General features: G+C 42.6%; 1 protein-coding gene across 3 annotated transcripts in view; it reads left to right on the forward strand.

The window, feature by feature from the left end:
• Positions 1-16808, forward strand: part of TRIO (trio Rho guanine nucleotide exchange factor) — a 417508-nt gene that overhangs the window by 205083 nt on the left and 195617 nt on the right. For all 3 annotated transcript variants that reach the window (XM_064270659.1, XM_064270669.1, XM_064270677.1), the window contains exon 10: positions 12606-12728. In XM_064270659.1, coding sequence (XP_064126729.1) covers positions 12606-12728 — 123 coding nt within the window. The remainder of the gene's footprint in view (positions 1-12605; positions 12729-16808) is intronic.

Consider the following 16808-nt stretch of genomic DNA (forward strand, 5'->3'; position numbering starts at 1 on the left):
ATTGTATTAACTGGTCTTCCTTGTAGGTATAGGTATATTATCCTATCACTGACAGTGTTATACTTTAGAATAGATTCTGAGCTGTTCTTTTTGACAATGAATGTGATGCCATCCCTCTTCAATTTGTCACTCCCGGCATAGCAGACCATATGATTGTCCTATTCAAAATGGACAATACCAGTCCATTTCAGCTCACTGATGCCTAGGATAGCTATCTTTAAGCATTCCACTTTGGTTTTGGCAACTTCTAATTTTTCTAGATTCATACTTTATACATTCCACGTTCTGATTATTAATGGATGTTTGTAGCTGTTTCGTTTTGAGTTTTCCCATAGCAGCAAATGAAGGTCCCAAAAGCTTTACTTTCTCCGCGTCATTAAGGTCGACTCTATTTTGAGGAGGCGGCTCTTTCCCAGTTGTACTTTGAGTGCCTTCTAACCTGAGGGACTCGTCTTGGGGCACTATATCAGTGTTCCACTGCTATTCATAAGGTTTCACTGGCATTTTTTTTTTTTAAGAAGTAGATTGCCAGGTCCTTCTTCCTAGTCTGTATTAATCGGAAAGCTCTGCTGAAACCTGCCCTCCCTTGTTGACCCTGATGGTTTTTGAAATACCAGTGGTATAGTTTCCAGCAGCCTATCAACACGCAAGTCACCACAGTATGACAAACTGACAGATGAATGGTGGGGATATTAGGCAGTGGGTTTTTTTTTTTTTTTATAGAAAATTACATTACGGATAGGTTTTACACGATGGACAGATTCTACCACATGAGTCAGGAGCTTACAGGATACAGGACATTTAGGATGAGGCTGGTAAGTGTTTGTGATTCACCTAAACCCAGTTTTGCTGCCCATTGTAACAGTGCCACTTCATCACAGGTCATTTACCTAATAGCGTGAATTGTTCTGAAACAAAAGCGAGACTCTTTTCTTCCATACCCAGTGTGCCACCTACGTGTATGCCAGTTGTGCCAACTCATAGAGGAGGCAGTATAGAATAGAGAAGAGAGGGGACCCCAGAATGGACTTACGGGGTCCAAGTCCGCAAATGGCTCCCGCACGTGGTAACTGAGTGCCCTTGGGCCTGTCTCTTCATCTGAAAAGGGGATGATGAGCCCACTGCCCCGTGGCTCCGTGCTGATTAACAGAATGAGCCCTTCTGTCAGTGCCTGCCTCGTGGCTCCGATGCATTGTAACTATTGGTTAATAAATGGTCAAAATCAGATTTGCCCTTTGACATTCAGCCTCATAAATTAACTGCCTGAGGGCCTCGGATTCCTTCTCAGTACTAAGAGATGGACCTGTGAGATTCCCTGTACATCTGGCACATTGACTTACATGCTATCCCTGCTAAAAGTGCGGACACTCCGTTTGCAGCTGACCTGGACCTTGGGGCTGCCATTAGAGGGCACTGGTGGACCAAGGAATGAGCTTACAGCATATCATGCTGCCTCTGCTTGCTCTGGATAGAGCGGGGCACGTGGCCCCCCAGGCATGACACTCTGTCTCTGAGCCAGGTAACCTGGGGAAGGGGTCCACCTTTGCCCTTGCCTTGAGTCCAGGAGGAAAGCTGAGAGCTCCCGGCCACTCTTTGGTGATGTGGGTTGCGGTCACAAGGCAGAGAGATCGCCGGCCAAGGCTGAGGTCAGGAGCGGCTGGCGGGACAGACTGATGAAGCTCCTAATTTGAGATAGTTTATGCGTGAAATTGAAAGATTTTACCACCCTGTCTTTAAAATGTTACTTGGACAGGTATATTGATTCAGGATCCTTTGGCTAGCTGGGAAATGTACATCCATATAAAAAAAAATAGAAGATGGAATAGCCTTGTGGGCTATTAGCTGGAGTTCATCACTGTCTGCTATTATTTTAATAACCTGCTTGGTTGGAATTTGTACGCTCTCATTTGAATTACTTTTTTTTTTTTTAATAACTTTTTATTAAGCTTCAAGTGAACGTTTACAAATCCAATCAGTCTGTCACATATAAGTTTACATACATCTCACTCCCTACTCCCACTTGCTCTCCCCCTCTTGAGTCAGCCCTTCCAGTCTCTCCTTTCTTGACAATTTTGCCGGCTTCCCTCTCTCTCTATCCTCCCATCCCCTCTCCAGACAAGAGTTGCCAACACAATCTCAAGTGTCCACCTGATATAATTAGCTCACTCTTCATCAGCGTCTCTCTCCCACCCGCTGACCAGTCCCTTTCATGTCTGATGAGTTGTCTTCGGGGATGGTTCCTGTCCTGTGCCAACAGAAGGTCTGGGGAGCATGGCCGCCGGGATTCCTCTAGTCTCAGTCAGACCATTAAGTTTGGTCTTTTTATGAGAATTTGGGGTCTGTATCCCACTGATCTCCTGCTCCCTCAGGGGTCCTCTGCTGTGCTCCCTGTCAGGGCAGTCATCGATTGTGGCCGGGCACCAACTAGTTCTTCTGGTCTCAGGATGATGTAGGTCTCTGGTTCATGTGGCCCTTTCTGTCTCTTGGGCTCTTAGTTGTCGTGTGGCCTTGGTGTTCTTCATTTTCCTTTGCTCCAGGTGGGTTGAGACCAATTGATGCATCTTAGATGGCCGCTTATTAGCATTTAAGACCCCAGACGCCACATTTCAAAGTGGGATGCAGAATGATTTCATAATAGAATTATTTTGCCAATTGACTTAGAAGTCCCCTCAAACCATGTTCCCCAGACCCCCGGGCTTGCACCAATGACCTTTGAAGCATTCATTTTATCCCGGAAACTTCTTTGCTTTTGGTCCAGTCCAATTGAGCTGACCTTCCATGTATTGAGTGTTGTCTTTCCCTTCACCTAAAGCAGTTCTTATCTACTGATTAATCAATAAAAAAAACCCTCTCCCACCCTCCCTCCCTCCCCCCTCGTAACCACAAAAGTATGTGTTCTTCTCAGGTTTACTATTTCTCAAGATCTTATAATAGTGGTCTTATACAATATTTGTCCTTTTGCCTCTGACTCATTTCGCTCAGCATAATGCCTTCCAGATTCCTCCATGTTATGAAATGTTTCAGAGATTCGTCACTGTTCTTTATCGATGCATAGTATTCCATTGTGTGAATATACCACAATTTATTTACCCATTCATCCGTTGATGGACACCTTGGTTGCTTCCAGCTTTTTGCTATTGTAAACAGAGCTGCAATAAACATGGGTGTGCATATATCTGTTTGTATGAAGGCTCTTGTATCTCTAGGGTATATTCCCAGGAGTGGGATTTCTGGGTTGTATGGTAGTTCTATTTCTAACTGCTTAAGATAACGCCAGATAGATTTCCAAAGCGGTTGTACCATTCTACATTCCCACCAGCAGTGTATGAGAGTTCCAATCTCTCTGCAGCCTCTCCAACATTTATTATTTTGTGTTTTTTGGATTAATGCCAGCCTTGCTGGTGTGAGATGGAATCTCATCGTAGTTTTAATTTGCATTTCTCTAATGGCTAATGATCGAGAGCATTTTCTCATGTATCTTTTGGCTGCCCGAATATCTTCTTTAGTGAAATGTGTGTTCATATCCTTTGCGCACTTCTTGATTGGGTTGTTTGTCTTTTTGTGGTTGAGTTTTGACAGAATCATGTAGATTTTAGAGATCAGGCGCTGGTCTGAGATGTCATAGCTGAAAATTCTTTCCCAATCTGTAGGTGGTCTTTTTACTCTTTTGGTGAAGTCTTTAGATGAGCATAGATGTTTGATTTTTAGGAGCTCCCAGTTATCGGGTTTCTCTTCATCATTTTTGGTAATGTTTTGTATTCTGTTTATACCTTGTATTAGGGCTCCTAGGGTTGTCCCAATTTTTTCTTCCATGATCTTTATCGTTTTAGTCTTTATGTTTAGGTCTTTGATCCACTTGGAGTTAGTTTTTGTGCATGGTGTGAGGTATGGGTCCTGTTTCATTTTTTTGCAAATGGATATCCAGTTATGCCAGCACCATTTGTTAAAAAGGCTATCTTTTCCCCAATTAATTGACACTGGTCCTTTGTCAAATATCAGCTGCTCATACGTGGATGGATCTATGTCTGGGTTCTCAATTCTGTTCCACTGGTCTATGTGCCTGTTGTTGTACCAGTACCAGGCTGTTTTGACTACTGTGGCTGTATAATAGGTTCTGAAGTCAGGTAAAGTGAGGCCTCCCACTTTCTTCTTCTTTTTCAGTAGTGCTTTGCTTATCCGGGGCTTTTTTCCCTTCCATATGAAATTGGTGATTTGTTTCTCTATCCCCTTAAAGTATGACATTGGAATTTGGATCGGAAGTGCGTTAAATGTATAGATGGCTTTTGGTAGAATAGACATTTTTACTATGTTAAGTCTTCCTATCCATGAGCAAGGTATGTTTTTCCACTTAAGTATGTCCTTTTGAATTTCTTGTAGTAGAGCTTTGTAGTTTTCTTTGTATAGGTCTTGTACATCTTTGGTAAGATTTATTCCTAAGTATCTTATCTTCTTGGGGGCTACTGTGAATGGTATTGATTTGGTGATTTCCTCTTCGATGTTCTTTTTGTTGATGTAGAGGAATCCAAGTGATTTTTGTATGTTTATTTTATAACCTGAGACTCTTCCAAACTCTTCTATTAGTTTCAGTAGTTTTCTGGAGGATTCCTTAGGGTTTTCTGTGTATATAATCATGTCATCTGCAAATAGTGATAACTTTACTTCTTCCTTGCCAATCCGGATACCTTTTATTTCTTTGTCTAGCCTAATTGCCCTGGTTAGGACTTCTAGCACGATGTTAAATAAGAGCGGTGATAAAGGGCATCCTTGTCTGGTTCCCGTTCTCAAGGGAAATGCTTTCAGGTTCTCTCCATTTAGAGTGATATTGGCTGTTGGCTTTGCATAGATGCCCTTTATTATGTTGAGGAATTTTCCTTCAATTCCTATTTTGGTAAGAGTTTTTATCATAAATGGGTGTTGGACTTTGTCAAATGCCTTTTCTGCATCAATTGATAAGATCATGTGGTTTTTGTCTTTTGTTTTATTTATGTGATGGATTACATTAATGGTTTTTCTGATATTAAACCAGCCTTGCATACCTGGTATAAATCCCACTTGATCAGGGTGAGTTATTTTTTTGATGTGTTGTTGGATTATATTGGCTAGAATTTTGTTGAGGATTTTTGCATCTATGTTCATGAGGGATATAGGTCTATAATTTTCTTTTTTTGTAATGTCTTTACCTGGTTTTGGTATCAGGGAGATGGTGGCTTCATAGAATCAGTTGGGTAGTATTCCGTCATTTTCTATGCTTTGGAATACCTTTAGAAGTAGTGGTGTTAACTCTTCTCTGAAAGTTTGTTAGAACTCTGCAGTGAAGCCATCCGGGCCAGGGCTTTTTTTTGTTGGGAGTTTTTTGATTACCGTTTCAATCTCTTTTTTTGTTATGGGTCTATTTAGTTGTTCTACTTCTGAATGTGTTAGTTTAGGTAGGTAGTGTTTTTCCAGGAATTCATCCATTTCTTCTAGGTTTTCAAATTTGTTAGAGTACAATTTTTCATAATAATCTGAAATGATTCTTTAATTTCATTTGGTTCTGTTGTGATGTGGTCCTTCTCGTTTCTTATTCGGGTTATTTGTTTCCTTTCCTGTATTTCTTTAGTCAGTCTAGCCAATGGTTTATCAATTTTGTTAATTTTTTCAAAGAACCAGCTTTTGGCTTTGTTAATTCTTTCAATTGTTTTTCTGTTCTCTAATTCATTTAGTTCAGCTCTAATTTTTATGATTTGTTTTCTTCTGGTGCCTGATGGATTCTTTTGTTGCTCAGTTTCTATTTGTTCAAGTTGTAGGGACAGTTCTCTGATTTTGGCTCTTTCTTCTTTTTGTATGTGTGCATTTATCGATATAAATTGGCCTCTGAGCACTGCTTTTGCTGTGTCCCAGAGGTTTTGATAGGAAGTATTTTCATTCTCGTTGCTTTCTATGAATTTCCTTATTCCCTCCTTGATGTCTTCTATAACCCAGTCTTTTTTCAGGAGGATATTGTTTATTTTCCAAGTGTTTGATTTCTTTTCCCTAGTTTTTCTGTTATTGATCTCTAGTTTTATTGCCTTGTGGTCTGAGAAGATGCTTTGTAATATTTCGATGTTTTGGACTCTGCAAAGGTTTGTTTTATGACCTAATATGTGGTCTATTCTAGAGAATGTTCCATGTGCGCTAGAAAAAAAAGTATATTTTGCAGCAGTTGGGTGGAGAGTTCTGTATAAGTCAATGAGGTCAAGTTGGTTGATTGTTGTAATTAGATCTTCCGTGTCTCTATTGAGCTTCTTACTGGATGTCCTGTCCTTCTCCGAAAGTGGTGTGTTGAAGTCTCCTACTATAATTGTGGAGGTATCTATCTCACTTTTCAATTCTGTTAAAATTTGATTTATGTATCTTGCAGCCCTGTCATTGGGTGCATAAATATTTAATATGGTTATGTCTTCCTGATCAATTATCCCTTTTATCATTATATAGTGTCCTTCTTTATCCTTTGCGGTGGATTTAAGTCTAAAGTCTATTTTGTCAGAAATTAATATTGCTACTCCTCTTCTTTTTTGCTTATTGTTTGCTTGATATACTTTTTTCCATCCTTTGAGTTTTAGTTTGTTTGTGTCTCTAAGGTGTGTCTCTTGTAGGCAGCATATAGATGAATCGTGTTTCTTTATCCAGTCTGTGACTCTCTGTCTCTTTATTGGTGCATTTAGTCCGTTTACATTCAGCGTAATTATAGATAAATAAGTTTTTAGTGCTGTCATTTTGATGCCTTTTTTTGTGTGTTGTTGACAATTTCATTTTTCCGCATACTTTTTTGTGCTGAGGCGTTTTTCTTAGTAAATTGTGAGATCCTCATTTTCATAGTGTTTGACTTTATGTTAGTTGAGTCATTACGTTTTTCTTGGTTTTTATCTTGAGTTATAGAGTTGTTATACCTTTTTGTGGTTACCTTATTATTTACCCCTATTTTTCTAAGTAAAAACCTAACTTGTATCGTTCTATATCGCCTTGTATCACTCTCCATATGGCAGTTCAATGCCTCCTGTATTTAGTCCCTCTTTTTGATTATTGTGATCTTTTACCTATTGACTTCCATGATTCCCTGTTATGTGTATTTTTTTTTTTATTTAATCTTAATTTGTTTTTGTGATTTCCCTATTTGAGTTGACATCAGGACGTTCTGTTTTGTGACCTTGTGTTGTGCTGATATCTGATATTATTGGTTCTCTGACCAAACAATATCCTTTAGTATTTCTTGTAGCTTTGGTTTGGTTTTTGCAAATTCTCTAAACTTGTGTTTGTCTGTAAATATCTTAATTTCGCCTTCATATTTCAGAGAGAGTTTTGCTGGATATATGATCCTTGGCTGGCAGTTTTTCTCCTTCAGTGTTCTGTATATGTCGTCCCATTCCCTTCTTGCCTGCATGGTTTCTGCTGAGTAGTCTGAACTTATTCTGATTGATTCTCCCTTGAAGGAAACCTTTCTTTTCTCCCTGGCTGCTTTTAAAATTTTCTGTTTATCTTTGGTTTTGGTGAGTTTGATGATAATATGTCTTGGTGTTTTTCTTTTTGGATCATTCTTAAATGGGGTTCGATGAGCATCTTGGATAGATACCCTTTCATCTTTCATGATGTCAGGGAAGTTTTGTGTCAGGAGTTCTTCAACTATTTTCTCTGTGTTTTCTGTCCCCCCTCCCTGTTCTGGGACTCCAGTCATCCGCAGATTATCCTTCTTGATAGAGTCCCACATAATTCTTAGGGTTTCTTCATTTTTTTTAATTCTTTTATCTGATTTTTTTTCAGCTATGTTGGTGTTGATTTCCTGGTGCTCCAGATGTCCCAGTCTGCATTCTAATGGCTCGAGTCTGCTCCTCTGACTTCCTATTGCGTTGTCTAATTCTGTAATTTTATTGTTAATCTTTTGGATTTCTACATGTTGTCTCTCTATGGATTCTTGCAACTTATTAATTTTTCCACTATGTTCTTGAATAATCTTTTTGAGTTCTTCAACAGTTTTATCAGTGTGTTCCTTGGCTTTTTCTGCAGTTATCCTAATTTCATTTGTGATATCTTTAAGCATTCTGTAAATTAGTTTTTTATATTCTGTATCTGATAATTCCAGGATTATATCTTCATTTGGGAAAGATTTTGATTCTTTTGTTTGGGGGGTTGGAGAAGCTGTCATGGTCTGCTGCTTTAAGTGGTTTGATATGGATTGTTGTCTCCGAGCCATCACTGGGAAACTAGTTTTTCCAGAAAATCCACTAAAAAAAAAAATGCAGTCAGACCCCTATCAGAGTTCTCCCTCTGGCTCAGGCTGTTCAGATGTTAATGAAGCCGCCTGGGGAGGGTGGGGGAGGGAACAGAGAGATAGGAGAGTAGCACCTCAGAATATAGCCAGAGTTGCTTGTCTTGCTTGGAATGACTATTATATCTGAGATTCCCGTGGGCGCCTCGCCTATGTGTGCTGGCTGTGTGGAGATTGCCCCCGGGGGGTCTGGCCTGCTGGAGTCACGGTCAGATCCTCCGCTTCCAGCCCCACGCCCAACGTCAAGGCTCTCCTACTGGGATGGTGCACTCTGGACTCCAAAATCAGTCGCTGCCTCCCAGGGACTTCTCGTCCCTCCAGCCGCGTGGCCGTGCCGCCTCCGCGAACCAGGTGGGCCCCCTCCCGGGGTTAGTTCAGATGGGTGGAGCAGCTCCCTGTGCTTGTGCCGTGACCGAGAGTCCCGGCTGGGACGCTGTTCTCCCCGCTCCAATACCAGTCGCTGCCTCCCGGGGACTTCTCCTACCGGCTGCGTCCCACGCTGCCCGCGCGACCCAGCTGGGCCCCTTCCCGGGGTTAGTTCAGGGGGGTGGAGTAGCTCTCCGTGTTTATGCCGTACCTGCGTCCAGTCCAAATCCCGGCGAGACGGTTCCCCGGCTGGGACGCTGCTCTTCCTGCTCCAAGACCAGTCACTGTCTCCCGGGGACTTCTCCTACCGGCTGCATCCCACACCGCCCACGGAACCGGCTGGTCTCCCTCCGGGGTTAGTTCAGGGGGGTGGAGCAGCTCTCTGTGCTTGTGCCGTACCTGACTGGTACGCTGGCTCCAGGCTCTGGAAACAATCGCTGCTTCCCTGTATTAGTTGGCTCTCCGTCTCTAAATCTGTGTTTGTTGTTCAGGGTTCGTAGATTGTTATGTATGTGATCGATTCACTTGTTTTTCCGTGTCTTTGTTGTAAGAGCGATCCGAGGTAGCGTCTGCCTAGTCTGCCATCTTGGCTCCGCCCCCCTTGAATTACTTTTGTGTGTGTTGGAAATATAATTTTACCCGGAGGTTACATTTCTGTGTAAAGGAACCACTGGTAAAAGAAAAATGCCTCATTACAAGTCTGAACAATTGGTTCATGATAGCTTTTATTTCTAACTTATATTTCCGGAAACAGTTTTCTTATGATTAAAAAAAAGCCAAATTTTTATTATTTTCAAAATAGTGTAGTTTGCTTCTTCTAGCCCTTTCTACCAAGTAATATTTATCTTTTACGTTTTGAAATCGTATCATTGTTTCCAGGGCCTGAGCAGCCAGTAACCATCAAGTTGGTTGCTTCCTAATGCTTAATTTTTGTTTTTACAGTTGAGAAATATACAGAATGTCCTATAAAACCCATTGCCATCGAGTCGATTCTGACTTGTAGTGATCCTACAGGACAGAGTAGAACTGCCCCATAAAGTTTCCAAGGAGTATGTGATAGATTCAAACTGCCAACCTTTCGGTTAACAGTCATAGCTCTTAACCACTGCCCTACCATGGTTTCTGAGAATGTCCTACAGTTATAGTAAAAAAATAAATACAAATAAAAGGCTCCCTAGTCCTTGAAGCAGGTATTACAGGCAGGTGGCCATAGCGTAGCTATTGCTCTATGTTGTTGTTAGGTGCTGTCGGGTTGGTTCCAACTCATAGCAACCCCTTGTACAACAAAATGAACCACTGCCTGGTCCCGCACCATGCTCACAATCACTGCTATGCTTGAGCCCATTGATGCAGCCACTGTGTCAGTCCGTCTCATTGAGGGTCTTCTCTTTTTTGCTACCCTCTACTTTACCAAGCATGATGCCCTTCTCCAGGGGCTGATCGGTTTTGAAAACACGTCCAAAGTATGTGAGACAAAGTCTCGCCATCCTTGGTTCTAAGGAGCATTCTGGCTATACTTCTTCTAAGACAGATTTGTTCATTTTTCCAGCAGGCCATGGTATAGTCAATATTCTTTGCCAACGCCATAGTTCAGATACATCTGTTGCTTCTATGTCTCTAGGTTTCTTTGAGGCTTAAAATATTCCATGCATGTCTCTGTCATGGTATGCATGGCCTTACTCGCAGGGGCACTTTCCATTAAATGTGTCCATTCTTTGAGGCTGGGAGGTCTTGAAGTTGTCATTAAGCCATCTCTTTGGGAGCAGAGCAGGGCCTGTGTTTTATAATAAATTCTAAGAGACTGTCACACAAGCAGCTGGGCAGCTTTATGTCTGTCTAGAAGTCAGGAGACAGTGCAGTGCTGCCCACTGACTCGCTCTCGCTCTGTTCTCAAGAAGGAAAGCTAACGCTCTAAGTGCAGTGCTTACAGAGAAGTGGAATTTGTAGCCTCTGCCATCCTACACACACACGCCATCCAGGAGCCTAAAATTGGCTGGAAGCCTGCCATGGGTTGTGGTCGGTGGGTGGTGACAGTTCATGGGCTGTGTATTTGCCACACCGATAGTAAGAAGCTTAACATAAAAAAAAAACATAGATAGCATCAAATACAACTGCCATTATTATCACTCCTGAGCGGGTGAGGGACCTGCAGCAGCAGCTTGTGGAAGTCTATACAACTGACTCTATGTTCGTGTGCAGGGGGGCGGAAGTGCAGGGGAGATATGAGAAAGCTTGCAGGAGGAGATGCAGAAGGACTAGGTGGCTGATTAGACCGAGTAAACAGACAGTACAGATGGCCTCAGTAAGGAGTCCTCTGATAGTGTGACCCTGGTGATTGGCAGGATGGTGGTGTTGATGACAAAAAGGTTCAGAAATGATGACAAGGACAGGTGGTTTTGGCCTAAGCAGCCCGGGGAGGCCTGACCTCTGCGCTCACCTCACTTCCCCAGTGCATACCCTTCTGACCTCAGCTTCTGCTTATTCTCCAGGCTGTTTAAGAGGACTGTCAAAGACTTACTAAGGCGCATAGACGGTTGTATTTGCATGGCTGCTCACTCTGCTAAACCCTGTGCAGAAAGGACCCAAAGACCAGCCGGACCCTCAGGTCTCGAAGGACATGGGTTTGGAGCCATAGGGGACAAGCCGAGTTGTCTCTGCACATGGAGCTCTGACCCTCGCTAGCGGTCTCTGCCTTTCTAGATCATTCTCCACACAGCTGATCTCGTGATATGGCAGTTAACAAGGGTAGAGATCCGTTTGATAGCTATGACTCGCAAGCGAAGGCCCATTTTATTTTGCCACTAGTGGAGTGCCACAACTGGTCGCCTTCCAGCTTGCCCTCTGACCAGTGTCCCAGCTCTGCGCACCTCTGCTTGTTCTTTAGGACAAGATTGTTTTGATTTATGCTTGGTTACCATGGTTACTAACGTGCAGAGTCTGAGTCAGCCTGCAGTACTTTTGGCAGCCCATTAACATATTCATTTGAATATTTACAACTAAAGTTTTTAGTGTTTAGATGAAGGCTTCATTGACTGTTGTTTCACAGTGGTTAAGTGCTTAGCTGCTAACCCACAGGTTGGTAGTTTTAACCCATCAGGCGCTCTGAGGGAGAAAGATCTGCTTCTGGAAAGATTTACAGGCTTAGAAATCCTATGGGGCAGCTCTGCTCTGCCTCACGAGGTTGCTGTGAGTCGGAATCAACTTGACGGCAGTGTTTTTTCCCATCCCTCCACCAGAAAGAGGCAAAGTATGCATTTGATATAGTAAAAATATTTTGTTAAATGTTGTCAGTGTTTTGTGATCTCTCAGGCAAGAGAGCCAGTGAACTATTCAGTCCCCAGTATGAATTTTAAAACATTGGGATTGCACTGTTTTGCTTTTACTCTTTATTTAGTGTAGTGGATTTTAACTAGCGGGAACTTCTGAATAATTATACTCATGGAATATTTAGCTTTCACAACATCTTTGTTTCCTTAGGTTTTACTTACATGTTTTGTGTTTTCTAAAGATGAAATACAAGGGGGAAAAAAAAAAGACTTCCTTATTTGAAATAGAGTTGCCTGCCTTGTGAACCTTTGAACTTTATGAAAATGTTAAGTTAAACCGGTCCTCTGGATCTTGATAACCATGATCTGATACAAAACTCAGTCCGTTTGATAGCTGGGTCATGCGTAGAGTGAGGTGAGGTGTAATTTTACCATTCCTGCAGGTAACATTTATGCCTAAATAGATTTACACTTTTAAAGTAAGAAGCTGGTTAAAATCCTGATGGGAAAGCTGAAATAAAACGTAATTATCAAATGTGTTAGATTAGTATTCAGGTGCTTTTTCCAATTTTGTTTGCTTGTATCTTACACAGTTTTGATGAGAGTGTGTGTATGTCTTCCATGTCCAGTACGGAGGCATTGAACAGGGCAGGACATTTTTTCATGGCACATATGCCTCTGTTTCATTGTAGGTGCTGGACTGGATCGAGAACCATGGAGAAGCATTTCTGAGCAAGCATACAGGGGTGGGGAAATCTCTTCACCGAGCCAGAGCTTTGCAGAAACGTCATGAAGATTTTGAAGAGGTAGCACAGGTAAACCAATGGTTTTCACGGTTTTCTTCCATACATCCACGTGGTTGGTTTGAATTACCGTTTTAACCACATCTGAGATGAGTTCGCCTCAGCTAGATATGTCTGAAGGTAATTCAGAGGAAGCAATGCCCAGGTTATATAGTGAATTTGCCATTGCTTAGGGAGAAAGATGCTTAGGCAGTTGACCCTTTTGTAAAATGTGGTGTTCTTAAAACAGAAAAATGTTTGGATGTTTTTACTGTATTTTTTGCACTTGGATCTATTGACTACTAGTCTATAAAAGGCAAAAAGAGAAATCAAAAGCAGAAGTATTCTGTATGCCTAGTAGCACAAATCCAAACCCAGCACATTATGGTAAGGCTGAAGGACATGAAAGGCAAAGAGAAAATCTTAAAAACAAGAAGAGAGAAAGGGCAAAATGACACCCGTGAAAATGGCTGTTAGAATGACAGCAGACTTTTCATTAGCAACCTTACATTCCAGAAGATGGTGGATATAGAGTGCTGAGGGAGAGTAGCTCTGAATCTGGAATTCTGTATCTAGCTAAACTGTCATTCAATAGTGAGAATAAAATATAGACCAAGACTGAGAGAGTTCACCACTCAAATACTTGCCCGGGATTACCAAAGTACCTTAGTAAGAATAATATAAGTGCCCACTATAACTGAAACTCCATGAGAGTAGGGACTTTTTTTTGTTCACTTCTCTATCACCAGCACCTAGAACAATGCTTTCCATATGGTTGTGTTCAATAAATACTATTGATTGAATAACATGAAAAGTAAAAAGAAAAGAAAAGAAAAAAGGACTGGGATCAAAAAGAGGAAAGAAACTGATAAACACATTTGTAAATCACAGTATTGTGTACTGAGACACAAGGCAGTGAATTTGGGGCCTAGTTAAAGACAAGATGAAACTGCAGTCCTAGCCCTTGTGACGTGAAAGATGGTAAGGCATTCTAACGCGGGATTGCAGGAGGCATGGCTTATCCGAGATTTGTGAATTCAGGGGTGCAGGCTAATAGTTTTTAACGACCACTGAGAGTGTAGGGATAGAAAACATCACTTCCAAATCCATAGAAGAGGTAAAAAAAATACAGAGAAACTGAATAATTAAAAAGAAAAACTCAGGAAAATGAGTCTGTAGGAAGCAAAAACAAATGAGAAGAAAGGAAAACATGGTAGAAATCACAAAATGAGATACAGCAATTCATCCAAAATTATCAGTAGTTACAGTAACTGCACAATAAATTATAGTTAACTTGTTAAAAAACAGAAATTCTCAGATTGAGTATTTTTTTTTCAATTCGTGCTATAGTATTGTTTTCAAAAGACACACCTAAAACATAAGTGGTTGGAAAGTATGAAAGTATCAAAAGTACTGAGAGAAGATCCACCAGGCAAATATTAACTGAAATAAAACTGGAGTAGGAATATTAATACTTGACAAAATGGACTTGAAGGCATAAAACATCATTAGCGATAAATAGGATCTCCAATTATAAAAGGAACAGTTTACCAATATACATCTAACAATATAGTCTCAAAATCTGTAAAACAAAAGTAAATAGGACAAAAGCATGGCGGCACGTGTCAATAGGTTTTACACGACAAAGAAAGGGTTCAAGTATCCACTGGTCTAGTGGGGGAACCAAAATAGGAGATAGAATTATGGGATAACAAAACAGACTGCATTGAAGTCCTATTCAGGTCTCCATATGTAAAAATAACAATCCCAACCCTTCCTCTTTATTGATCTCAGGAAACAAGTACGAAAAAGCTGTGTGTTTAGCAGCCTGGCCATGTGTCCTGTGTGTCACTTGCTGGAAGATATCATGCTCTCTCCTTGTAGCAGAAAAATGCGGAAAATGTGCTCTTGTCTCCCCTTTATTTGTTCATAAGACAGTTACTGCTGTCGCCACTGTGGTTTGAGGATGAATGTGAAATTTAGATCATCTGAGCAAAGACTTCAGGCACCAAGGCACCTCAAAGGCAGGACCGTGAAGAAGGCCAGGCGCTGGGAAGTGAGGCTCTTGCCTCTAAGTGAGGTGCTTTGGCCTGATTATAGACTGGTCTGCCCTCACCTTTTGGCCTCCTGAGCCTTTTCCAGTGTGGAGGATACAGGTATACTGACTTGTCTCCAGTGGGCCCAGCTTCCCTTCCGATTCCTCTGGTCCTTTCTGAATTAAGGAAATGTCTTCCCTGGATCAGCGTGCCCTGTCTTTCTCGGTAAACTTATTTCCTCAGGTTCTGAGGTCATTGTTAAAGCTGTGGACTCAAGCTCTCTGGGGCTGCAAAAGGGAGAAAACTCTCTTTATAGGAACGCTTCTGCCTTAGGGTGGATATGCTTCCAGGGCAAGCAGAGGGCTAAAGGTGGATCTTGAGCGTGGTCTGCTTTTTACGCCTGCTTTTGCTTGTCTGTTTCTTCTTCTCTGTTGCCCATAGTCTCTGGGATTTCAAGGAGTGCCTGGCCCTCTTCCCCAGATTGAAAGTGCTTACACTCAAATCTGAACCGTGAATGACTGAAAACCTTAAATACAAACACCTGCTCGTCACTCTGCAAACATTGGCACCCCCCTCTCCTCCCTCTGTATGTTAGGTGCTGCCAGGCAGTGGGGTGTCAGCGGGTAGCCGCAGACCCTAGCTTCCTGAATGGGCATGGTCAGCTGTCAGGAGTAGTGGTGGTGCTTCATGTCTGAGCCGAGACCTGAAAATTCGTAAAATTCAGGTTGGTGACAAAGAAAGAAGAGAATGTTGGGGACGGCAGGTAGGCCTGCAGGGCTTTATGGCCGAGAGTGGCCTCCACGACTGGAGGTGTGACCTGGGCTGTCCAGAGCCTAGGGAGCTGCTTGACGACCAGCCACCTCTTCTTTCTCTGGGAACTCTCCCATTTGCCTTTGGTCTCCCCACAAGCCCACCACCAGGTGAGGGCTCCTTGTTCTCCACCCTAGAATGTGCCTGTAGGTACCTGCTTTTTCTTCGACCTCATGGCTCAGCTTTTCCTCGCTGCCTGCTCCCTCCTTCCAGTCACACTGCCAGTGCTTTGTTCCTTCGATTACGGCCTCTTTCTCTAGCCTCTGCACAGGCTCTGTCTCTGGCAGCGTTTGCAGACCCTGTCCCATCCTGAAGAACGGCACTAGATCTGCTGTACTTTTTAGGTGCTGGTTATTGCTGAAAGAATGCTCTGCCTCTCCTTTGCCTCCCGGTTGCCCACTGTCTCTGGCACGGAGTTTTAGGTCTGTGGAATGAAACTGTAAACAGTAGGCACTCAGCGATTTGCCATTGCTCAGAATTGCATTTGGCATACTGTTGACCACGAGCTGGGACCCAGCTGTTGACATAATTCTCCCCCACAAGTATCCGATATTCCTTCCTGCCATGAATACCTCCTGAGTTCTCAGCATGTGACAGGTGCCGAGTGCGCAGTAATGAGCAGAGTAGACATGGTCCCTGCTGCGCAGAACGCTGAGTCCAGTCCATGCTGGCCCGCGTGCAGGCAATACTATAAATCATGGAAACACCCCGAACCACCTCAGGCTAGTCCCAGGAGGAGTTTGCGTTTGCTCTGCCTCCAAGTACACCATCAAGTGTTTGTTATAGAGAGAGGGCTTGCCCCATCCGATGGGGCCTGGCCACAGCTGAGATGTCACGAGCAGGGGAAGGAGTCTCTAAGAGCTGAAGAAATTCAGTGAATGGCTCTCGCTAGCCCCTCCACTGTGCCTCACAAAGATTACATTTTTCGGACAGCATTTTATGCCAGACAAGATCATGGCTGTTAAGCAACTGGATAAAGGAGCCTGGGTTTATGAAGATGCTGTGTAGTAGAGTTGGTCTGGACAGACAGTGGGCCCAGCATCAAGGCAAAATGACACTCGGTGTTTATGCGTCATTCATTGAAAGCACGCAACACTTCCCAGACAACAAAATGACACCAATCTTGCTTCAACACAGGGGAAGAGGCTCAGTTAGCTTCAGCAACTTTCCTTCTCTGCCCTCCCTAGCTTTGTCTGCTTTCTGGCAAAACATTATAATCCACATGCTTAGGGTCAACATTTAGGGCCGTATTTTAAACTTATGTACC

The sequence above is a fragment of the Loxodonta africana genome, chromosome 2 (genome assembly GCF_030014295.1).
Source record: "Loxodonta africana isolate mLoxAfr1 chromosome 2, mLoxAfr1.hap2, whole genome shotgun sequence".
Taxonomy (NCBI): Eukaryota; Metazoa; Chordata; class Mammalia; order Proboscidea; family Elephantidae; genus Loxodonta; species Loxodonta africana.